Consider the following 25,442-nt stretch of genomic DNA (forward strand, 5'->3'; position numbering starts at 1 on the left):
GCACAGCAGGTCAGGCAGCATCCAGGGAACAGGAGATTCGACGTTTCGGGCACAGGCCCTTCTTCAGGAATGAGCAGAGAGTGTTCAGCAGGAGAAGATAAAAGGTAGGGAGGAGGGACCTGGAGGAGGGGAGTTGGAAACGCGATAGGTGGAAAGAGGTCAAGGTGAAGGTGATAGGTCGGAGTAGGATGGAGGCGGAGAGGTCAAGAAGAAGACTGCAGGTCAGGAAGGCGGCGCCGGGCTGGAAGGATCCGGCTGAGACAAGGTGGGGGGAGGGGGGATGAAGAAACTGGTGAAGTCCAAGTTCATCCCCTGCGGGTGGAGGGTTCCCAGTCGGAAGATAAGACGCTCCTCCTCCGACCGTCGCGTTGTTGTGGATTGGCGGTGGATGAGTCCAATGACCTACATATCCTCGGTGGAGTGGGAGGGGGAGTTGAAATGCCCCTCCCCCTTCCCCTCCCACTCCACCGAGGATATGCAGGTCATTGGACTCATCCACCGCCAAACCACAACAACCCGACGGTCGGAGGAGGAGCGTCTTATCTTCCGACTGGGAACCCTCCAACCACAGGGGAAGAACTTGGACTTCACCAGTTTCTTCATCCCCCCTCCCCCCAACTTGTCTCAGCCGAATCCCTCCAGCCCGGCACCGCCTTCCTGACCTGCAGTCTTCTTCTTGACCTCCCCGCCTCCATCCTACTCCGACCTATCACCCTCACCTTGACCTCTTTCCACCTATCACATTTCCAACGCCCCTCCTCCAAGTCCCTCCTCCCTACCTTTTATCTTCTCCTGCTGAACACTCTCTGCTCATTCCTGAAGAAGGGCATGTGCCCGAAACGTCGAATCTTCTGTTCCCTAGATGCTGCCTGACCTGCTGTGCAGTTCCAGCAATAAAGTTTCAGCTTTGACCTCCAGCGTCTGCAGACCTCACTTTCTCCACAACTTGTTGAGGCCAAACCTAGGGTAGTGCCTACAATTTTGGACTCTACAATTAAGAAAGGATATATTGGCAGAGGATGCAGTACAAGAGAGATTCATTTGGCTGATTCGCAGGATGAGGAGGTTGACTTACCAAGAACAGTTAAATAGTTTAGGCATTTTCTATTTTAGAAGAGCTTAAAAGAGGTTACTCTTATTGTAACATACAAGATTCTGAGGGAGACTGACAGAATAGATGTTGAGAAGATACTTCCACTTGTGAGGAATCTTGAAATAGGAGACAGTTACAGAGTAAGAGGACACTTCTTTAAAACTGAGGAACAATGGATCGTGAAAAATAGAATTCTTCACACCAGACAGTTTTAATTGATGAGGTTTTTAATTAAATGGATTTATTGCAAGGTGAGGTAATATGTAATATACAAACTTTGTTAGCATACCAAGATTTTAATATATCAAAACAATGTACTGAGTTGTCAAGCATCCTTTATCGAGTTTCAGAATTCCATCTGAAACCCTTGCAAAAATCAATATAGTACAATTATCTCGAAAATGGTGCACAAAGATATCAGCAGTCCTACCTCAATTTCAAGGCTGTTGATAGTTTAAATCCCACTTCAGGTATTGAGAAAAAAAACAAAGTGACATACCAGTGTAGTACTGAGAGAGTGCTACACTATCAAGGTGTCAATTTTCAAAGCGTTGTTAAAACAAGGACCCATCGGAGTGTCATCAAACTGAGAGGAAATCCCATGGTACAAATTCCAAGAGTAGCAGAATTATTCCTGCTGCTCTGTCCAATATTTATCCTTCAATCAGTGCCACTAAAATCAAATTATACTTTCAAGAATCATTTCTACATTTTGTGCCATCAGATGTACACTCTACCAGCACTAATCAAAATTGAAATACTGTTGTTCGCAGGAGTTTACCATGGTGTCTTTTTGTAACAGAGACTACATTTTAAAAGCTCTTCTTCAGATGTAAAATGCTTTGGGCATCCTAGATAATGTAGAAAGTAGCTAAGTGAGCCATTCAATCCATCGACCCAGTGATGCAATTTAACATGAATACGGCTGATTCTCTGCTGCAACGCTATACTCCCATTCTCTCTTGACAACCTTTGATGTCTTTTGTTTATAAAATGCCTTTTTTGACTGTGGTTGTGAAAGACACTACATAGACGTAATGTTTTTTGTTTTAAAATTGATCAAGGATTCTAAACAAAACATGATGCTTTTTATAAATTTACCATGTTGATTTGAGAGAGAAAATGAAAGAAAACAGTATATTTTCATTAATACTTTTCTTTTAAAGATGAGCCAATCCACAATACTCTGCATATAATTGAGTGACATATAATTCTGGATTTCTCAAACATATTGACAGCAGAGCTTGCTATTTAATTGTACTCTCAATCATCATTTCTATAATTTGCAAGTTCAGAAATGTGTTTTAACAGCACTAATCAAAAGCTAAACACTTCATGTGTTGATCTGGTTCTTGTCTTTAACACTTAGCATGATAAACACATTTCTTACAGCAATGGTTTCTTTTCATTTACAGAACGCTCTGAATGCAACAGATGAGTATAACAGTGATCGCTCCATCATAGGTACTCCTACATGACTCACATGATCTTTTCCTATGCGCACAGTAATAAAATTAAAAATAGTTCTCATTATTAGAATTTAAAAGCTGCAGCCTCCCTGCCTTCACAGATAGATCAAATATTTTATAAAAACTACCATATCTAAATTACATGATGGAGATCGCTATACAAAATGTATCTTCCACATCTGCAATTGTGACGTGGTCTTCAACTGTTAACTGTGCTGAGAATTTTTACAGCATCATGTACCATCCAAACTGGAATACTCTACTGTCTGGATACCCAAGGAAAAATTTTCAGAAAGAAGAAAAAGTGCCAATCAGTCAGAATTGGCTGGCAATTGAGAAGCTGACTCCGCTGACCATGTACATCTTGTGCATCACCTGCCAGCCAGCCAATCCTACCAATGAGCAATGTACAATTTTTAGTACGGCACCCCAAAATGCTGCTGCAGTTACCAGCAGGAAGAAAGACCTTGCTCTGGGAATATGGTTGACAAGCAGCATTCTTCTCCTTATCATTGCTGGTATACTATTATATGGCTGCCTCCACATTTGGTGTTGCAAGAGACGAGAACACCCTGAAGGCTTGAGTATGAGCTCTGATCATGCAGGAACACAAGCTTGGAAGACACAAGTGATGGAAACAGCACTTGAAGATAACTTAGATATGCCCTGCAATGTTATTCTCAGTGCTGATAGCAGAACAAGAGAGAATTCTCAGCTGAACGCTATAACTGAAAACCCTTTCACTTCAAAAAATGCATTACCACTTCGCACACAAGCTGAGAAATTATCTGCAAGCAGCAGTAATGAAAATAATGGATGATAATCAACATCATGGTAATTAAACAGCAAATATCTCTGACCAATTAAAGTATTGGAATTTCTGAATAATTGCAATTTTGGTAGTCTGGTCATAGTATCCTTTGTCGGGTGGATTATTTTAGATCAAAATGCTTTTTGGTTGGCTGTCTTTTCCAGTTTATGGTAATTTTGAATTGGTTTTAATGCAAAAGCCAGAAATGTTCACATTTTCTTTTGGCAATTTACATGTAATTTTATCAAATGCTTATGGTGTTTACATTGTGAATTGGCAGAATTGAAACAGATGTGGAATCTTACCTTTTATTTCTGTGTTTAAATTGGTTTAATTTGCGTGCAGCAATTTCATCCTATTGTATTATTTCCCTGAAGCTAGATGCTAGTATGTTAAACTGTGAACACCAATATTAACATAAAAATAAAGCAAATGTGTAAAGAGTATCAGTTTGTGGCCCATTATATACATTATCCAAGTTTGAAATTTAAAAAAGGGAAGTGAGACATTTTATTAAAGGGCAATCACAACATTGAAGTAACATAGTCACTAATTTATAAATAAGGAATGATGTCAAATTTTCTGCCCGAAACGTCGAATCTCCTGTTCCCTGGATGCTGCCTGACCTGCTGTGCTGTTCCAGCAATAAAGTTTCAACTGAATACAATCTGTTCCCTATCAGTTACTAAAGGGACATACTGTTTGATTTGATCAGCCAATTATTGGAACTGATATACACCAGCACTGAAATTGATACACAATGTCGCTCAACTGTGTCATAGGCAGAATGAATTTTGGACTGTTAGTAGAAAATGCCATTCATTACACCACTGCATAGAGGAGCCCTGTTTAAACTGTTGCCCAAATTTTTGAAATACTTTATCTTTCCAGGGTAATGTGAGGAAGAGCAGGCACTTTTCAAACCCAAAGGTGGCAGCCTTTGGCTTTTTTCTGAGTTTGCACGATATACAGTGAGCAATAGTGATGATCCATTATCCCTCAGGATAGCTTTGATATGTTCTACTACTGCAGCAAAATTGCAGGATGAGCAAATGGCTATGTCCTATTTGCAAGATTGCTGATGAAACCAATCTTATAGCATGTGGAACTATACACACCCTCATGTGTACAGTGACTGATGAAGTTTGGCTTATGGTAGGCAACAGTGTGGAACCCATGGGCAGATTTCCTAACTAGCACATGTAGGAAATAAAAGTGGAATCTTTAATCTAATTGGCTTCCTTCAGATTCAGGTGATGCCAGCAACCTGTGTCCAGTTTTAATGACTGTACGCATGCCCAAATAAATGCTGTAGTCATAGGATTGCTCCTAAATCCACCACTCACAGACATTTTGGGTCAATCTCCATGAACAATATGTTCTTAATGGAGTAAGTCCTCACCTCCTACCTCCCGTATATTTCCAGTACGTTGTTGACATATGTACAATCTTTAAACATGCATTCACATATAAAAAATTTCTTATATATTTTAATATACTTTATACTGTGTTCACATTCACTTTAAGATGAAACAGATTCATTTAAATAATTGTTTTTAAACTCACCAGTTACAGAATTGGATGTGAAGTTATGCATTGGGATTATTAGTCTAGAGATACAGCCAGTATATAAAAGACAAGACTCAAAACATTAACTCTTTTTCTCTCTCCATATCTTGCTATTTGACCTGCTAACGTGGTCCAGTATTTTCTGTTTTTATTTCAGAATTTCAGTCTCTGCAGTATTTTGTTTTTATACCACCATGATACTGTTCCTTTACAGTCAATAAGGTATTTTCCAGGTGTAGTCAACATTGTGAATGCAAGAAAAATAGCAGCCAATTTGCTCATGGATACATCCTACAAAATGCTAATAAAATAGAATCTGGTTTTAGACATTGTTTGGAGGGATGGGAGAGTTAAATGTTCGGCAAAAGTCCTCCAGTCTTTTTCAAAACAGTCTATCAGATGTCACCTCTGATTGTGTAATACATTGGACATTTCAGCCAAATATATGTGCACAAGTTCCAAAAATGGAACTTGAAACTTTCTGAATCAGAGATAAGTGTGTTGAACTTTGATACATTTGGGCATTGTATCACCAATCAATAATCTTCATCACACAACTTCATGAGAAAGTTTTGCTTGTTTTATCTAAACTACTCACATGCTTCACATACCACCATTAACTTTCCAAGGCTGAATTCAGAATCCTTACCAATTTTAGCTATCTTCATCAACTCCCAAATATAGCTGACTAGTTACTTGAACAAACTCTGATACCAGCTCTTTATTTAAGTCATTAAGGCCTGAAGCTAACAGATACAACTTGTTATCATTGTAAAATACAAACTTTGGAAGTATTACAGAATAAATAAATCTCCTCCTCTTTCCCAGCTAACTAGAAGTAAATGCCAAGAAAAATGGAAGTGCAAAATATGTTTTTAAAAAATTATTTTGTCTTAAAACAAGCATTTCTTTATGTTTGTAACAGGTCACCCTATCAAAATTACAGTAGCAGATAGCAAGAGAATGTCCCAAGTTTGTAATTATCATACAGTTTAGGCAAAGGTTTGTACTGGGATGGCGTGTTACATTTTTCTCGAGCCAACCATCTTTTTATAATGTAAGTCAGCTTCATGTTTATTTTCCCACTGGATTTGATGGCTTACATTGCAAGAGACAACTTTTTTTGGAAGTCAACACAGCTCCAAGTTTGTTTGTCAATTCCTGGCAGTACACCAATCTATTCTTATCTTTTAAAATGTTATATCTTTTGTTGGACTCATACTGGCTTCTAAAGGTTTAGAAATAAACTTCTATTTGTGAACATTTTACCAGGCTCATGCAGTTCCTCTCAAACACAGCAATGGAGGAGAGCTACTTGGAGTCAAAGAGTCATACAGCTTGGAAACAGACCCTTCAGACCAATCAGTCCATGCTAATCATGTTCCCAAACTAAACTAGTCCCATCTGCCTGTGCTTGGCCCATATGACTCCAAACCTTTCCCATTCATGAACGTGTCCAAATGTCTTTTAAATGTTGTAACTGTACCTGCATCCTTCACTTTCGCTGGCAGTTCATTTCACACATGAACTACACTCCGTGTAAAATCATTGTCCCTCATATCCTTTTTAAATATTTCTCTTCTCATGTTAAAAATATGCCCCCTAGTTTTGAATTCCCCCCCCCAGTGAAAGGATCCTTGTCATTCACCTTATCTATGCCGGTCATGATTTTATGAACCACAATAAGTTCACCCCTCAAGCTTCTATGCTCCAGTGAAAAAAGTCAGAGCCTTTTCAGTCAATTTCCATATCTCAAATGCTCCATTCCTGGCAACATCCTAGTAAATCTTTTCTGAACCCTCTCCAGCTTCATAATCTCCTTCCTATAACAGGGCGGCACGGTGGCTCAGTGGTTGGCACTGCTGCCTCACAGCAACAGCGTCCCAGGATTGATTCTGGCCTTGGGCGACTGTCTGTGTGGAGTTTGCACATTCTCCCTGTGTCTGCGTGGGTTTCCCCTGGGTGCTCCGATTTCCTCCCACAATCCATAGATGTGCAAGTCAGGTGAATTGGTTGTGCTAAAATGCCCATAATGTTAGGTGATTAGTCAGAGGGAAATGGGACTGGGTGAGTTGCTCTTCGAAAGGTCGGTGTGGACTTGTTGGGCCAAAGGGCCTGTTTCCACACTGTAGGGAATCTAATCTAATCTAACAGAGTGACCAGAACTGCACACAGCCTCCAGAAGAGGTCTCACCAACATCCAGTAAAACCTCAACATGACGTACAGACTTCTATACTCAAAGATCTGAGCAATTAAATCAAGTGTGCTAAATGTCTTCATAACCACCCTGTATACCACTTATCAGAAAGTTAATAGCTGGATCAATTCAAATAGCAAGATCCAGCTGGATACAATTAATAATAGAAGCATGAATTCAAAAGTTGTTTTCAAGAGCGGCCCTCTCTTTATGGCTCAGCCTGTAAACACAACATGCAAAGCATATAGATATTTAACAGCAATGAGTCAAAATACAGAAGGAAAATAGAGGATTTGGTGACATGGTGCAATAAGAACAACCTCTCTCTCAACATTGGCAAAACTAAAGAACTGATCATTTACTTTAGTAAGAAAGGAGGAGAGAATGGAACTGAGGTTGAGAAAGTGGAGAGCTTCAAGCTCCTCAGAGTGATGATAACGAACAACCTGTCCTGGTCTTCCCATGTAGTTGAGACAGCCAAGGTGGCACAACAATGCCTCTTCTTCCTCAGGTGGCTCAGAAAATTTGACATTTCCATAAGGACCCTCTCCAACTTCTTCTGATGTACAATTGAAAGCACACTGTCTGGGTGCATAACGGCCTGGTATACCAACGGCTGTGCGCAGGACCATGCAAAACTACAGAGAGTGGTGTGCACAGACCAAGCCATCACAGAAGCCAATCTTCCATCAATGGATCCACTTACATGGTTCACAGCTGCCGAATGGCTGCCAACATCATCAAAGACCCTTTGCACCCCGGTAATGATCTCCTACAACCTCTTCCATCAGGCAGAAGATACAGAAGCCTGAACACATGCACCAGCAGATTCAGGAACACCCCTTCTTCCCCAGCCATTATTAAACTATTGAATGGACTCTCTCACCTCAAATAATGCTGATCTTGCTAATGTTGATCTCTCTTGCGTGCCCTGTTACCTGTATGCCTCTGTCTAAATTTTTTGTTGTGTACATCCTTGCTTATTATGATCTGCTTGTATGGCTCATAAACAAAGCTTTTCACTGTACACATGACAATAAATCAATCAGTATGGACTAGGGAGGTTTCAGCTGACACGCCATTTATGGTGTGATATTCAAAGAAGGTTTCCAAATTGTTGCACAGCTAAGCAACTAAGGAATTCCAATTCAGCCGCCCAACAGGTGAGACAACAGTGGGGATTGAATTCTTGTCTGTTCTAACAAACCAAATTACTTTTACTTACAAAAGGAATATTATTGCTCTGATGAAGGGTCATTAACTAAAACACCAACTGAGATTTGAAGACCTATATCACTTTTCTAGGCCTGATGCTCATTCCATTTGAACATTTGTATGGGCAGAGGGACTCATTTTAGACTAAGGGTGGGGGTTAGGTGGAGCTGCCCTGAGCAATCAGATATTGGCAGCTCTCCAGTATGAGTAGCTACCAAAGAGAGTGGTGGTCCCTGCTATTACTACCTGGGGACTTCATCACGAATTAATGATGAATCCCTGGAGGAAGTTATATGCAGATGAGATGAAGGATATAGAGAGGAGCTGCCAGTAGTGGGGTGAGGGGAGTTTGGAGGCAAGTGCACAGTATGGCTTTCCAATAGTAAATCCCTCGATCTGCATAGAGTACCCAACAGATTTTGCCAGGTTTCCTTCCTGGATGTTGAGACCCTGAATTCTGTGAGTTGAAAATCAGCAGCTGCCAGATGATACAGTGTTAACACATCTATTTTTATTTGATTCTCGAGTGGCAATTAAGTGCTTCAATTGGTCTCTAGGTAAGTTGCCCTCCCTCAAACTTTCCCATTCTGAACTTGATTGGAAGGCCCACAGAATCTTCAACCCTCACCCTCCCCCTCCCACCTGATCACATGGCATACCCAATTCTGAATTCACCTGAGGCAGGGATTGGGCATTAAATTCCACCCATTATTTCTATTTCTCTCCACAGATATTGTCTGAATTGTTGAATACATCCAGCATTTTAAACTCCCTACAGTATGGAAGCAGGCCCTACCATACTGGAAACAAGTCCACACCAACCCTCTGAAGAGTAATCCACCCAGACCCATTCCCCTACATTTATCCCTGACAAACGCACCTAACACTATGTGCAATTTAGCATGGCCAATTCACCTAACCTGCACATCTTTGGACTGTTGGAGGAAACCGGAGCACCCGGAGGAAACCCACACACACAGGAGGAGAATGTGCAAACTCCACACTGACAGTCACCCGAGGCTGGAATTGAACCTGGGACCCTGGTGCTATGAGGCAACAGTGCTAACCACTGAGCCATCGTGCCGAATAAAAATTTTCTATTTTTATCTCATTTTCTAGCAGCTGCATTATTTTCCTTTTGTAATTTTCTTTATATGAAATTATTTCATAGCTATATTAGTGTACAAGCATTTAATACAGTTATCTTAAGCTGTCTTTTCCATTGCTTTTTTACAGGGTTAACACATTTGTTTTAAATGCTCCTGGTATTCCATGATATAATGGTTATCTAACTAAAAGTACAAATGGAAAGACACAATGATCCAAATAAATTTTCTCAGTCATTCTGTGCCTTCTTTTGATTAGGTAACTATTTGCCTTTTAGTCTCTCCCTCTTATTCATTAAAGGTCATTTAAGGAGTCTGCACTAGCTGCCAGGAAGAAACCTTGCCTGAAGCAATCCATGATGTGGTTGGAAAATTGTAGCCAATGGGTGCCTGAGTTTCCAATATTCAGCGTCAGCAAGATACATTTATAAAATTATTCTGTCTGTCAAGATATTTCCATCTTGCTCTGATGACAAGACATGATTGATAATTTAATTTAGAGGTCATTTTTTTCAAAGATTCTCCTCAGTACAACCATTGTCATAAGCTTATGTCTTATTTAATGTTCATTTCTCTCACTTTGGTTCATCGTGCAAATATTGTATTCTTAGTATTGTTGTCCTAAAGGAGAACTCAAATCTTTCATCCAGGTAGTCTACCATTATGTGAGGGAGTTGATTCACACTTTAATTAAGCGAACCTTTATTTAATTCTTTTGGTGTAAGTACTCACTATAAACATACGTTTATTGCAACATTCAAGTTTTACTTCAACTAACCTACTTTCAACATTAACTCATTCATTTAACTTTGCTTCTCCTTGTATTAACTTAATCCACATTTCTCTAACTCGAACTTCAACTCTATAAGGTTGGCTTGAAACAAATATGATCCCAGTTCAAGTGAAGTGGCCAACTTTGCTCTTGGTGTAGATCTTATCTCATGGTTCTTTGACTGAAGATAACTTCAGGGCATGTAAAGCTCATTCCTACAAAATCCTAAGTACTACTAACTTTTATCCCAAAGTGTGCTCACCCTTCTAGAAACATCTCTGGCATTCAGCCAAAGAATTGACCAAACCTGATCACAATGTTTGATTCCAACCAATGGAGTTGACTGATAAGCAACTCCCAAATGTTTATACCAAGTCATAAACAGCCACATTCCATGCTCTATGTAAGGTAATATGGTGGCAGCCTTATTTAGTCAACACAGGAAACTGCGGGACACAGGTTATAGGACAGGCCACAACATGTCCTGGCTGCAATTTAACCCAGGTCAGACATTAAACTAGCGCGTTTGGTATGCTTTCTTTTATTGGTCAGAGTATTGAGTACAGGAGTTAGGAGGTCATGTTGAGGCTGGATAGGACATTCGTTAGGCCACTGTTGGAATATTGCGTGCAATTCTGGTCTCCTTCCTATCGGAAAGATGTTGTGAAACTTGAAAGGTTCAGAAAAGATTTACAAGGATGTGGCCAGTGTTGGAGGATTTGAGCTATAGGGAGAGGTTGAATAGGCTAGGGCTGTTTTCCTGGAGCGTCGGAGGCTAAGGGGTGACCTTACAGAGGTTTATAAAATCATGAGGGGCATGGATAAGGTAAATGGGCAATGTCTTTTCCCTGGGGAGGGGGAGGAGTCCAGAACTAGAGGGCATAGGTTTAGGGTGAGAGGAGAAAGATATAAAAGAGACCTAAGGGGCAACCTTTTCACACAGAGGGTGGTACATGTATGGAATGAGCTGCCAAAGGAAGAGGTGGAGGCTGGTACAATTGCCACATTTAAAAGGCATCTGGATGGGTATATGAATAGGAAGGGTTTGGAGGGATATGGGCCAGGTGCTGGCAGGTGGGACTAGATTTGGTTGGGATATCTGGTTGGCATGGACATGTTGGACCGAAGGTTCTGTTTCCATGCTGTACACCTCTATGACTCTTTGATTCTATGACCAAAATTCCCAGCATGCTTGATTGTTGCTCTTAACCTCAGTCTCATGGCCACTTCCACTGCTAGACACCTGATCACAGTGTGAACACAACAGTCTAACTAACCACAAGCATGTGCCCTTCTGTACCATTTCTTTTCTTTCATCTTCATTTTTTCACAAGATATGGGTAGGACTGGCAAGTCCAATACTTGTTGCCTCATCCTGAATTGCTCTTGAACTGAATGGCTTGCAAGGACTTTTCAGAGAGCAGGTAAGCACTGCAATGTGTCTGGAGCCACTTGTAGGCCAGACCAGATAAGGATGACAAATTTCCTTCTGTAAGGACATCAATGAACTAGCTAGGTTTATACAGTCATTCCTCAGTTTAACTCAGAGCATTCGCCTGAGCATCTGGATTACTAGTTATCTCTATATACACCATAAAATTGAAATTTATTTTTCTTCTGAACATCTAAAGTTAGATCCCTAATTTTTTGCAATCTCCTCATGATTGTGCCTAGCCTTTTAGTATGCTATGCAGAACAGTTCTTTGCATAGAGAGGCATAGATAGAGTTGATAGCCAGAGACTTTTTCCCAGGGCAGAAATTGTTAACACGAGGGGTCATACAGAGGGGATGTCAGAGGTGGGTTCTTTACGCAGAAAGTTGTGAGAGCATGGAATACATTGCCAGCAAGCAGTTGTGGAAGCGAGGTCATTGGGGATATTTAAGAGACTGCTGGACATGCATATGGTCACAGAAATTTGAGGGTTCGTACATTAGGTTTACCTTACATGAGGATCAATGGTCGGCACAACATCATGGGCTGAAGGGCCTGTTCTGTGCTGTACTGTTCTATGTTCTATGTTCTTAATTCACCAGCTTTATTTTGCTTAGGAACAGAATACACTACCACTCTATTTCTGTTTAAACATGCTTGTCGCCTTGCATTTCTATCCAGTTGCAATTAGTGTTGCACCAACATGTGTAGCATTAGGGGGGGTTCAGTCTGACTGTAATATGAGACTCACTATCTATCATCACATGAGAAGTGATTCAACATCAAATGATCTTGCTCTTTCCTGCAGTTTTATAGCATGATGAAGCTACAGTAACATGGTTACTGATAAAGTTTATATTTCCTTACCTCAACAGACTTTGTCAATATTGCTTAGTTGCACAACAAGGCCAAGAATACTAGGGCATCATATGTAAAAGATAGATAAATTGGAGCTCACTCCATTTGCACACTGACAGCCCTTCATCACTGAACAAGAATTACTCATTGTTAAAGGCACATGCTCAATTAAACAGTTCTGTCTTTTATTAGTTCACTCATTTCGCTTCACCTCTAATTCAACTCAATGCTATGACTCAGTTGCTGGTTAACCTTCGCTTCTATATTCCCTGGCTGTCTATGGCCAATTATTGTGGTTTCTGCAGCATTGCTTCTATACTTCTTTCAATTTATATTAAACCCAAACAACCTTTTCTGTTTCTGATCAGTTCTTTTTAACATAACATTCAAACCATCAACTTTTATGCTCAATATGAGGCATTTTCCACCTATGGAGTTTCGCCTTGACAAGTGTGTTAGAAAAGAAAGCAGTATAAACTAGCCATTTCTAAAATTCACTTGTGGTACGTGGATATCGCTGGCTGACTAGTGTTTGTTGCCTGCCCCTAGTTGCCCTTGGGAAGGTGATGGTGAGCTGCCTTCTTAAACTGCTGCACTTCATCTGTTATAGGTATACTGACTGGTGTCTCTCAGTCCCCTCTCTCTCTCAGGGATATATCTGTACACTAGCTGGTGTTTCTCAGTCCCCTCTCTCTCATGGAGATATCTGTACACTGACTGGTGTCTCTCAGTCCTCTCTCTCAGGGAGATATCTGTACACTGACTGGTGTCTCTCAGTCCCCTCTCTCTCATGGAGATATCTGTACACTGACTGGTGTCTCTCAATGACATTAGGAAGTGAATTCCAGGATTTTGACCCAGTGGCAGTGAAAGAACAGCGATTTATTTCCCAGTCAGGATGATGAGTGGCTTGGAGGGGAACTTGCAGATGGTGGTATTCCCATGTAATTGCTACCTTTGTCCTTCTAGATAGAGGCGATGATGGGTTTGTAATGTGCTGCCAAGTGATCTTTGGTGAATTTCTGCAAAGCATCTTGTAGGTTGGATGCACTGCTGCTACCGAGCAGTGAAAGTGGAAGGAGTGGGTGCTTGTGGATGTGGTGCCAATCAAATGGGCTGTTTTGGCCTGGATGGTGTCAAGCTCCTTGGGTGTTGTTGGAGCTGCACACAGCCAGGGAAGTGGGGACTATTCTATCACAGTCCTGATTTGTGCCTTTGGATGGTAGACAGGCTTTGAGGAGTCAGGAAGTGAGTTATTCACTGCAGGATTCCAGGCCTCTAACTTGCTTTTGTATCCACTGTGTTTATCTGATGAATCCAGTTGATTTTCTGGTCAATGATGACCTCCAGGGTGTTGATGGTGGGGGATTCAGTGATGGTAACACCACTAAAGGAGTGGTGGTTAAATTATCTCATGATTGTAATGGTCATTTGTGTGGCATGAGTATTGTCCAGATCTTGTCGCATTTGCGCATTGGCTGCTTCAGTATCTGAGGAGTCACAAATGGTGCTGAACATCAGCAGACATCCCCACTTCTGATCTTATGATGGAGGGAAGGTTGTTTGATGATGCAGCTGAACATGTTTGGGCCTAGGATACTACCCTGAGAAACTCCTGCAGGTTGAGATGACTGACCTCCAACAATCACAACTATCTTCCTATATGCCAGGTAGGCCTCCAACCAGCAGAACATTTGTCCCTGATACCCAACGATTCCAGCTTGCTGGCGCTTCTTGATACCACACTCAGTCAAAAGCATCCTCAATGTCAAGGGCTGTCACTCGCACCTCACATCTGGAATTCAGCTCTCTTGTCTATGTTTGAACCAAGGCTGTAATGAGGCGAGGAGCTGAGTGGCCCGGCAGATTGATGTGGAGATAATTGGCCGGGTTGGATATGTCATAGAGTCAAAGAGTCATAGATATGTACAGCTTGGAAACAGACCCTTCAGTCCAACCCGGCCATACCGACCAGATATCCTAACCCAAACTAGTCCCACCTGCCAGCACCCGGCTCATATACCTCCAAACCCTTCCTATTCATATACCCATCCAAATGTCTCTTAAATGTTGCAATTGTACCAGCCTCCACCACTTCCTCTGGCAGCTCATTCCATAGACATACCACCCTCTGCATGAAAAAGTTGCCCCTTAGGTCTCTTTTATATCTTTCCCCTCTCACCCTAAACCTATGCCCTCTAGTTCTGGACTCCCTGACCTCAGGGAAAAGACGTTGTCCATTTATCCTATCTATGCCCCTCATGATTTTGTAAACCTCTATAAGGTCACCCCTCAGCCTCCAACGCTCCAGGGAAAACAGCCCCAACCTTTTCAGCCTCTCCCTGTAGCTCAGATCCTCCAACTCTGGCAACATCCTTGAAAAATCTTTTCTGAACCCTTTCAAGTATCACAACATCTTTCCGATAGGAAGGAGACCAGAATTGCACGCAATATTCCAACAGTGGCCTAACCAATGTCCTTTAGAGCCACAACATGTCCTCCCAACTGCTGTACTCAATACTCTGACCAATAAAGGAAAGCATACCAAACGCCTTCTTCACTATCCTATCTACCTGTGAACTATGAACCTGCACTCCAAGGTCTCTTTGTTCAGCAACGCTCCCTCGGACCTTACAATTATGTGTATAAGTCCTGCTAAGATTTGCTTTCCAAAAATGCAGCACCTCGCATTTATCTGAATTAAACTCCATTTGCCACTTCTCAGCCTATTGGCCCATCTGGTCCAGATCCTGTTGTAATCTGAGGTAACCCTCTTCGCTGTCCAGTACACCTCCAATTTTGGTGTCATCTGCAAACTTACTAACTGTACCTCTTATGCTCGCATCCAAATCATTTATGTAAACCTGCTTTACCTGGGCAATCTTTCAGACTTCCAATTTGCCTGAGCAAGTTTTAATTATATTTTGAACTTGTTCATCTACTTTTAACATTCTTTAATTTCAAGAATTGAATACTGGTTGCTTTTAATTCCATTTGTAAATGTTTTCTATCCCCACAGCCTCACAGCACCTTCCCATTCACCTCCCTCCTCTGTATCCAAGGTCCTAAGTACACTTTTCAGTTGAAGCAGCACTTTATCCGCATTTCACTCCATCTAGCCTACTGTATTCACAATGTGGTCTCTTCAAATTGGGGAAACGAAGCACAGCCTGGGTGACCGCTTTGCAGAATATCTACATTCTGCCTCAAAAGAGATGGTGAGCTTCCAGTTCCCTGCCACTTCAACACATCACCCTGTTCTCTGTTTCAGACTTGCTGCAGTGCTCCAGAGAAGTTTAACGCAAGCTGAAAGATCAGCACCAGACTTTCTGCTTGAAGACCTTGCAGCCTTCTGGACTTAACATCGAGTTCAACAATTTTGGGGCCTGAGGTCATGTCCTTATCCTCACACCCACACACCAGACCTTGTCATCACATGGAGTGCTACCACACACACAGTTACTAATAGTGTCCATTAGCAATTATTCATTCCTCCCCAGGCTGACTTTGAACCACCCATTTGTCTGTCCAATTGTTTTTTCCTCTCTTTGGAATGTATCTCCACCTATCATTTACTCTTCCACCCAACCCCCTTGCCTTCCATCCCACCCCACCCCCACACCCTATCTTCTATGTAAATGTCAAGCTTTTCCTAGCTACCATCAGTTCTGAAGAAGGGTCCCCGGATCCCAAAACATTAACAGATTTGTCTCCACTAATACTGCCAGACCTGCTGAGATTTTCCAGCAGTTTCTGTTTCTGCTTTCATAGAGTCGTAGAGTCATAGAGATGGACAGCACGAAAACAGCATCTGCATTTCTTTCATTTTTTCCACAGCTGCAATATATTGTTCGAGCACTTGGAGATGAGGCCATCTGGTGTGTGTTCTGTAGTGGAACTGGTCGTCCTGGGAACAGATGCGGCAGAGGCAAAGGAATTGGGAATGTAGGATAGCATTTTTGCAGGAAGTAGGGTGGGAGGAAGTGTAATCCAGGTTCCATCACAGAACACACCAGATGGCCTCCATCTTAAAAGACCGAAATTTCCCCTCCCACGTGGTTGAAGATCCCTCCAATGAATCTCATCCACGTCTCGCACCTCCACCCTCGAACCCCACCCCTCCAACCGGAACAAGGACAGAACCCCCCTGTTCCTTGCCTTCCATCCTTCCAAACTCTGCATAAATCACATCATCCGCCAATATTTCCGTCATCTAAAAATGGACCCCACCACCAGGGATATATTTCCCTCCCCACCCCTATCCGCTTTCCACAAAGACCATTCCCTCTGTGACTACCTGGTCAGGTCCATGCCCCCAAACAAGCCACCCTCCTCTCCCAGCACCTTGCTCTGCCACTACAGGAATTGCAAAACCTGCGCACACACCTCCCCCCTCACTTCCACCAAGGCCCCAAAGGAGCCTTCCACATCCATCAAAGTTTCAACTGCATTTCAACACATGTCATCTACTGTATCCGTTGCACCTGATGTGGTCTCCTTTACAATGGAGAGACTGGGATGCCTTCTCGCAGAGCCTTTTAGGGAACATCTCTGGGACACCCACACCAATCAACCCCACCACCCTGTGGCCGAACATTTCAACTTCCCCTCTGACTCTGCCGAGGACATGCGGGTCCTGGCCTCCTCCATCTCACCACTCCCTCACTACCCGATGCCTGGAGGAAGAAAACCTCATCTTCTGCCTCAGGACCCTTCAACCCCAGGACACATCAATGTGGACTTCACCAGTTTCCTCATTTCCCCCCCCCCCCCACTTTTCCCCAGTTCCAACCTTCCAGCTCAGCACCATCCTCATGACCTGTTCCACCTGTGATTCTTCCTTCCCACCTATCTGCTCCACCCTCCTCTCTGACCTATCATCTTTACCCACCATCTCCATCCACCTAATGCACTCTCAGCTACCTTCTCCCCAGCCCCACCCCAGTCCCATTTATCTCTCCACTCCCGAGGCTCCCAGCCTCATTCCTGATGAAGGGTTCCGGCCCGAAACGTCAATTCTCCTGCTCTCAGATGCTGCCTGACCTGCTGTGTTTTTCCAGCAACACACTCTTGGTCAATATTCAGGTTCCACCTCCTCTAGGGGCGGGTAATAACATCTCTGAACAGATTGAATAGAAAAAAAATTAAATAAATAAAACTATTCAAAGAAATTGAAAAACTAGCAAATATTTATGGTCTCTTGTGGTGCCATGGTATTGTCCCCATCTCTGAGCCAAGAGACCTGGGTTCAAGTTCTACCTGCTTGTGAGTTGTGTACTAACACATCTGGACAGCCTGATTTAAAATATCATGCCTCTCCCTCCCTCACCTTTGATGTCATTGTACTGCCCTTAACACATTCTGCAATTTAAATGGAAACACAAGTGATTTACTGGTGGTAGATAACAAGTTAAAGTATCCTATATATAGAAAGGAAATAAAAGACAAATATATGCTGGTAAATTATGAGAATTAGAAAAAAATAAGGATTTATTACACATGTTTTATTGGAATGAAATGGTAAAAGAAAAATCTGGGGATTGTCTACTGTTTACAAAAAAATCCAAGAGTTTTAAAAAGAAAAGCTTTTAAAATAGGGTTAAGAGATTGTTTTATGATCTCAATTGCTAGACATTAGACTGAGAGTTAGAAATGCCCTAGTGGTGAATTATACCTAGCAATTGCCTCTTGCTGGTTTTTGATGTCTGTTTATCCACAGACCTGAGAGTTGTTCAGTTGTAAATAGATTTGCAAAGAAGCAATGCCAACTCCCTCTCTATGAGTAAAAATAAAGCCCTTAAAGAAAGCTAGAGAAATAGCTCTGTGAAGTATTTCCTGAGAATCAGAAAAAGTTACAGGAAAATTTACCTCTGATTGTCACATAAACTCTGAAAGTCAAACTGTTATCTCAGTCATGAAACCCAAGTCTAACTGGTCTCCTTTCAGAATTGAGGATATTCCATTGCTCTGCAGCTGACAACAACCATGATTACATTGAAAGTAAATTGAAGGAACTATGAGAAAGTCATCTCATTTTGCCCTTTTGATCAACAGGGTTTTCCCTATTTCTTCCATTCAAAATTTTTCATCCATTCATTTTAATAGAAAGTTATAGGAGAAAGTACTAGAAATCCTGATATGCATTCCACAGGATAGTATATTTTTGAGTCTTGTAAGGAAGCATATATTGTGCATTTCTGTTTACAAATTCACATTTAAAATATTTAGTACAGGTACCTCAACAATGTGTTAAGCATTTGCGCATAAAAATGAATCAAAAGATGAAAGAATAATTGCCTAATTTTGATTTTATGTATCTTCATTAACAATTTGCAGAGTAGATAAAAGATGATTCACCAATCTGATCTCAGGGGCGGTGATTGGTGATAGTTATACTAATTTTAACAGCAGTGAATCAACACAATAATTGTCGAACAAAAACACTACTCATGCAATGTTATGCAAAAGTGAGTATGAGTTGTATTAATGCATGGAGTTCAATTGGATCTTTAGGACTGATAATCATAACTGTGCCAAACACTCATAAATCCAAAAGAAATTCCCTAGGACCATAGATATAGAAGCAGAATTAGGCTATTTGACCCACTGCTCCACCAATCGATCATGCTAAGTTTCTTTACTCTATTCTCCTGCCTTCTCCCCATAAGGTTTGACCACCCCCCTTACTAATCAAGAACCTATCTATCTCTGTCTTAAATACATCCAATGACTTGGTCTTCATAGCCTTCTGTGGCTGAGTTCCACAGATTAATCACCCTCTGGCTGAAGAAATTTCTCCTCATCTCAATTCTAAAGGATTGTCCCTTCACTCCAGGTTGTGAGTTCAGGTCTTAGTCTCACCAACTAGTGGATACATCTTCTCCATGTCCACTCTACCCAGGGCTCTGAGTATTCTGTAAGTTTCAATGAGATTCCTCCTCATCCTTCTGAACTCCATCCAGTACAAACCCAGAGTCCTCAACTGCTCTTCATATGACAAGCCTTTCATCCCAGGATCATTCTTGTAAACTTCCTCTGGAACACCTCCAACACCAGCATATCCTCCCTTAGATAAGGTGTCCAAAACTGCTCACAATACTCCAAATGCAGTTTGACCAGAGCCTTACACAACCTCAGGACTACATCCCTACACTTGTATTCTAGCTGTCTCATAATGAATACTAACACTGTATTTGCCTTCCTAACTGCCAACTGAATTTGCATGTTAACAGAGAATAGTACAGTACTGGAACAGACCCTTAGGCCCACCAAGCCTGTGCTAACATTATGCCTTTCTAAATTAAAAACCTTTTTCCTCTATGGAATCTTTATCCCTATATTTCCTGCCTATTCATGTAGCTGTTAAAATGCCTCCTAAATATTGCCATTATATTTGCTTCTATCATGTCCTCTGGCAGCACATTCTAGGCACTTACCACCCTTTGTGTAAAAAAAAACTTGCCTCTTACATCTTCTTTAAACTTGCCCCCTTTTACCATGTTGGCTTGCGCCTGACTCCAGATCAGAAGGTTCTGTATTCAAATCACATCAGCCTCATGGTATTTGACTGTAAATCTATGACTCTGTACTCCCTACAAATTTATATTTCTCCCCTGGAACAAAGGAGGACTATTCATTCTTACATGCTTCTAACAATTTTGTAAACTTCTATCTGATTGTCCATCAGCATCTGACATTCAAGTGAAAACAAACCAAGTTTGTCCCATCTGTCCTAATAGCTAATACCCACCAAATCAGGCAACAATTGGGTAAACATTTTCTGTATCCTCTTCAAAGCCTCCACATTCTTCTGGTAATATGATGACCAGAACTGTACACAATACTCCAAATGTGGCCTAACTAAAGTTCTATACTTGAGTATAATTTTTATACTCAATGTCCCAGCTGATGAAGAAGAGCATACCATATGCCTTTTTGTCCATCTGATCCACTTGTGTTGCCACTCGACTGTATGTTAATGCCACTAAGGGTTCTACCATTTACTGTACATTTCCCTCCTGCATAAGACTTTTCAAAATGCACCACCTGCATTTGTCCAAATTAAATTTAATGTACCATTTCTCCACCCAAGCCTCCAGCCTATCTACATTCTGCTGTATCCTCTAGCAATTCTGCTCACTATCTGCAGCTCCCCATTCTTTGTATTGTCTACAAACTCACTAATCAGACCACCTAGATGCTCTTCAGAGCATCGGTGTGGTTTTGATGGGCTGAATGGCCTGCTACCACAATCTAGGGATTCTATGGTTCTATACATTCTCCTACAGATTATTTATAGGGATCCTAACACTGATCGCTGTGGAGTACCACAGGTCACAGATCTTCAGTGAGAAAAACATCCTTCCACTGCTACTTTGTCTTCTGTGACCAAGCTGGTTTTGCATCCATTTTACCAGTTCACTGTGGAATCCATGTGACTTTACCTTCTGTATCAGTCTGCCCTGAGGGACCTTGCTAAATGTAGACATATAGACAACATCCATCGCTCTTCCTTCATCAATCATCTGTCACTTCCTCAGGAAACTCAATCAAGTTGTGATAGATAACCTCCCCAGTACAAAGCCATGCTTCCTATTGCTAATAAATTCATATGTTTCCAAATGTGAGTAAATCCAAACCCTAACAGTTTTCTCTTAACCTTTAGGGAATCTTGTACTGGAACTCTTAAGTCCATTTGTGCTTCAGACCTTCAAGGCTTTTCCCAGTTTAGAAATTTTTCTACACTCTATTCAACTGATCTACGCAAACAATGTTCCCAAGCTAAACCAGTCCCACCTGCCTGTGTTTCGCCCATATCCCTCCAAATCTTTCCTATTCATGTACTTATCTAACTGTACCTGCTTCCATCATTTCCTCTGGCAATTCATTCCATGCACTAACTCCTGAACTACAATGATCTTTACCTCGGTTGTTTTTTAAAAATACTACTGTGAAAGTTATTTGAACTTCAAAGCATTTAAAAGATATATTGTATAAAAATAAAAAATATAAATGCAGTTATGGAACTGCATTTAAAATAAATAATCCAGCTATAAATATCCTTCTCCAGATGATCCAGGCTCCCATGTGAACTGTTAGTGTATGGTCTTGTCATTATGGATCATTGGAATTAAACTGTTTTCCAGAACCATTTAAAACCATTGCCAGAAATACATTTTAATTTTGGCTCATTTAAATGGGAATATGCTGTAGTACCAAGAAAGGGAAGGAAAAATATAAACTAAGCTGGATGGTTCCAAAGGGAATGCAGGAGCAGCAATACCTGGGCATACATGCCCACAATTTGTTGAAGGTGGTGGGGTGGGTTGACAAAGTGATTAAGAAGGTGTGCAGAATCCTAGGTTTTATAAAAGGATCAATGGGTGAAATCTTATTTTGGATCGGGGTCTCATGTGGCTGAGAGACCCAGCTGCCTATTTGTGGAATGATCTCTCCACCATTAGCCAATAAGGCAGCCTGCAGAGCAGAAAACAGTTACAGGAAACTTTGGGGCTTATTGGGCACTTATTGTGTTTAGTAATTCCTCATTCAGATTTCTTTTGCAATTTGTGACAGTAGACCATTGGACTTCAAAGGGTCAATGCTTTTGGTTCCTCCATGTTGAGAGTGAATATTATAAATGAATCTAAATTGTCTTCATAATTGATCTGTTTCACTTCTACATTTTCTGTAAGAATGCCTGAGACTATCTGTTATTTGAGGTTTTGCTTTTCATTTATGAGAAAAGGCTTTGCTGGCTGGCCAGCATTTATTTCACATCCGTAAATGCCCTTGAGGAGGTAGTGGTAAGTTGCTTTCTTAAATCACAGCAATTCATGTGCTATAGGGAGACCTTAGGGAAGGCGTTCCAGGATTTTGACAAGTGACAGTAAAGGAATGGCAACGAGTTTGTAAGTCAGAATGATGAGGGGCGTAGAGGGGAACTTGGCCATATACCTGTTGCACATGAACTTCCAGATGGTAGTAATCGTGGGATTATAATGTGCTGTCTAAAGGACCTTGATGAATTTCTGTGTGCATCTTATATACATGGCACACACTGCTGCTATGAGCATTGGTGGTGGAGTGACTGAATGTTTATGGATTTGGTACCAGTCAAGTGGGCTGCTTTGTCCTAGATGACGTCAAGCTTCTTCAGTGTTGTTGGACTGCACTCATGTAGGCAGGTGTGGATTTTTCCATCATATTCCAGATGTCTGCCTCTTATATAGTACCAGCTTTTAGGACATCAAGAGATTACTGACACTCGGCTACTTTAGAGACGCTTTGAAACTCTCACCAGCTGTTCCGATAATAAAGCTACTGCTGTTGTACAGAAAACTTGTGTCATCTGGATTTGTGGAACAAAATAGACATCAACAAGGATGGATATGAGTGATCTTCAGGGTGTGGAGTACAGACTTACTGGAGTGGTTCACTGATGAAGAAAATGCAGTCACTGGATTGATTTGAAGAAATTGCTATTTTCTTTGAAGTAAACAAGTTAAATATATTTTTGATAGAGCTGTATAAGATTATAACAGACCTAGATATAACAGACAAAAATGTATGTATTTGATAGGTGATGGCACAAGGATTAAGATCAGACATAAGGTTTTGAGACAGTGGGAGATGAGCAAGTGTTTCTGCTGACTGTATTGGCTGGAAATATGCAGAACATGCTGCCTATTATGGTGGTACAAGCAGAGAAGATGAATGATTGATAAAAACAATTATATCAGATCTGAGGGAAATAAAATTGCAGAGTTTGGGGAATGTATGGGGAATGAGAATGTGGGATTCTGCTACAGAGAGCCAGCTTGGATTTGATGGGCCTCTTTCTGTGCTATAATGCATTTTAGTTGGACTTGCTTAACTTGCTCTGGTCACCGAATAAATTGTCATTTAGATAAATCTGCTCAGTGTTCCTACTCAGACCAATACAGGCTGTCCTTCCACAGCAGGAGATAATGTTTACTGCTTTATACTGGGCTCTGGTGTAATGGTGTGTGTAATAGTCTGCCAGCATTTATCTGAAATGGTAGAACACCAGTGCAGCAACACTAGGGACAGACTCTGGAAATGTGGGGAATGCCAGAAGGGAATTCTTTATTTTTTCTCTTGTTCACACCAAGTAATGAACAATGGTTTTGGCAGTTCATAAAGTTTTGCACATAGAGAACTTAGTTTTAGAAATGTTCACATCGTTGAACATGTACAGATTCACACAGGGTAGAGACTTTTATTTTCCTTTATTCATTCACAGGATGAGGGTGTCACTAGCCCAGCAGCATTTACTGCCCATCCCTAATTGCCCAGAGGGCAGGTAAGAGTCGACCACATTGCTGTGGGTCTGAAGCCACAATGTAGGCCAGACCAGGTAAGGATGGCAGCTTCCTTTCTGAAAGGGCATTAGTGAACCAGATGGGTTTTTCTGACAATCGATCAATGATCATCATTAGACTCTTTAGAGGTTTTTTTTATTAAACTCAAATTCCCCCATCTGTTGCAGCAGGCTTTGAACTCAGGTCTCCAGAACACTATCTGGGGTTTTGGATTAACTGTCTAGTGACAAAACCACTAGGTCAATACTTCCCCACATCGCTGTCCACCTGCACAGAGTGAGCAGAGATTTTCTGGTTCATCAGGACTGGTTAATCACATATAAGTTTGCTGAATAATTGCAGGATTTGGATGTAGATGGGCTATTGACATTCATCTCCGAACCATGTATTCTGGGGTTTGTTTCTGATGATAATTGGAAACACCATCAGTCTTGTTATCTTTTGGGAATAAAAGCAGTTTCAATTAGCTTTCTGTTAAATGCATGGCAATCAAGTCTATCTCATAACTCTCAGGCAGATTAGTTTCTTTTGAAGGGCTCTCCATCTCCCCAACCTTCTCCATCCTCACCTCCAACAATACAATAATCTCATAGAGTCTCTTTATGACTATGAATGAGACAATCTGATCAGCTGCTTCTTTCCCTACTCAAATGTCAAGTTGGCTCTTAATCTCCCCTTGCTGCAGTTGTGAGCCTGCATCATTGTACAGTGTTGCTCATATTTCCTGTCTTGGCCTATCAGTGTTCATGATACTGCATGTAGCTTCTTGTATATGGGGCCGACTGTGTAAGAGTTTAGCTCTTTCCTTCCAACAACAGCAGTAGAATTGTACTCCAACAAAACTTACAGAATCACCGCCCAGCATATTCCCCAACTTACCTCTTACCATCAAACCAGAGGATCAATCCTCATTCAACTGAGAGAATTCAGGAGGGCATGCCAGTAACAGCAGCATGAATACCTAAACATTAGGTGTTAACCTAATGAAGTTACCAAAGAGAACTACTTGTGTGCTAAACAGCATAAGCAGCAAGTGATAGACAGAGCAAAACAATCCAGTAAACAACAGAACAGATCTAAGATCTGCAGTCCAGCCACATCATGAGATAGTTTTGGCAAGTAGAATTAAGGAGAATCCAAAGGGTTTTTACAAATATATTAAGGACAAAAGGGTAACTAGGGAGAGAATAGGGCCCCTCAAAGATCAGCAAGGTGGTCTTTGTGTGGAGCAATAGAAAATGGGGAGATACTAAATGAATATTTTGCATCAGTATTTACTGTGGAAAAGGATATGGAATGTAGGGAAATAGGTGGTGACATCTTGCAAAATGTCCAGATTACAGAGGAGGAAGTGCTGTATGTCTTGAAACAGTTAAAGGTGGATAAATCCCCAGGATCTGATCAGGTGTACCCAAGAACTCTGTGGGAAGCCAGAGAAGTGATTGCTGGGCCTCATGCTGAGATATTTGTATCATCGATAGTCACAGGTGAGGTGCCGGAAGACTGGAGGTTGGCAAACGTGGTGCCACTGTTTAAGAAGGGTGGTAAGGACAAGCCAGGGAACTATAGACCG

At 41.4% G+C, this 25,442-nt stretch overlaps 1 protein-coding gene across 1 annotated transcript; it reads left to right on the forward strand.

The window, feature by feature from the left end:
- Positions 1-2,707: 2,707 nt before the first annotated feature.
- LOC122554838 (fibronectin type III domain-containing protein 9) lies at positions 2,708-3,382 on the forward strand. The gene has a single exon (XM_043700186.1). The coding sequence runs from the start codon at positions 2,708-2,710 to the stop codon at positions 3,380-3,382; it is 675 nt and encodes a 224-aa protein (XP_043556121.1).
- Positions 3,383-25,442: the final 22,060 nt, after the last annotated feature.

Source organism: Chiloscyllium plagiosum, chromosome 12 (assembly GCF_004010195.1).
Source record: "Chiloscyllium plagiosum isolate BGI_BamShark_2017 chromosome 12, ASM401019v2, whole genome shotgun sequence".
NCBI classification, from domain to species: Eukaryota; Metazoa; Chordata; class Chondrichthyes; order Orectolobiformes; family Hemiscylliidae; genus Chiloscyllium; species Chiloscyllium plagiosum.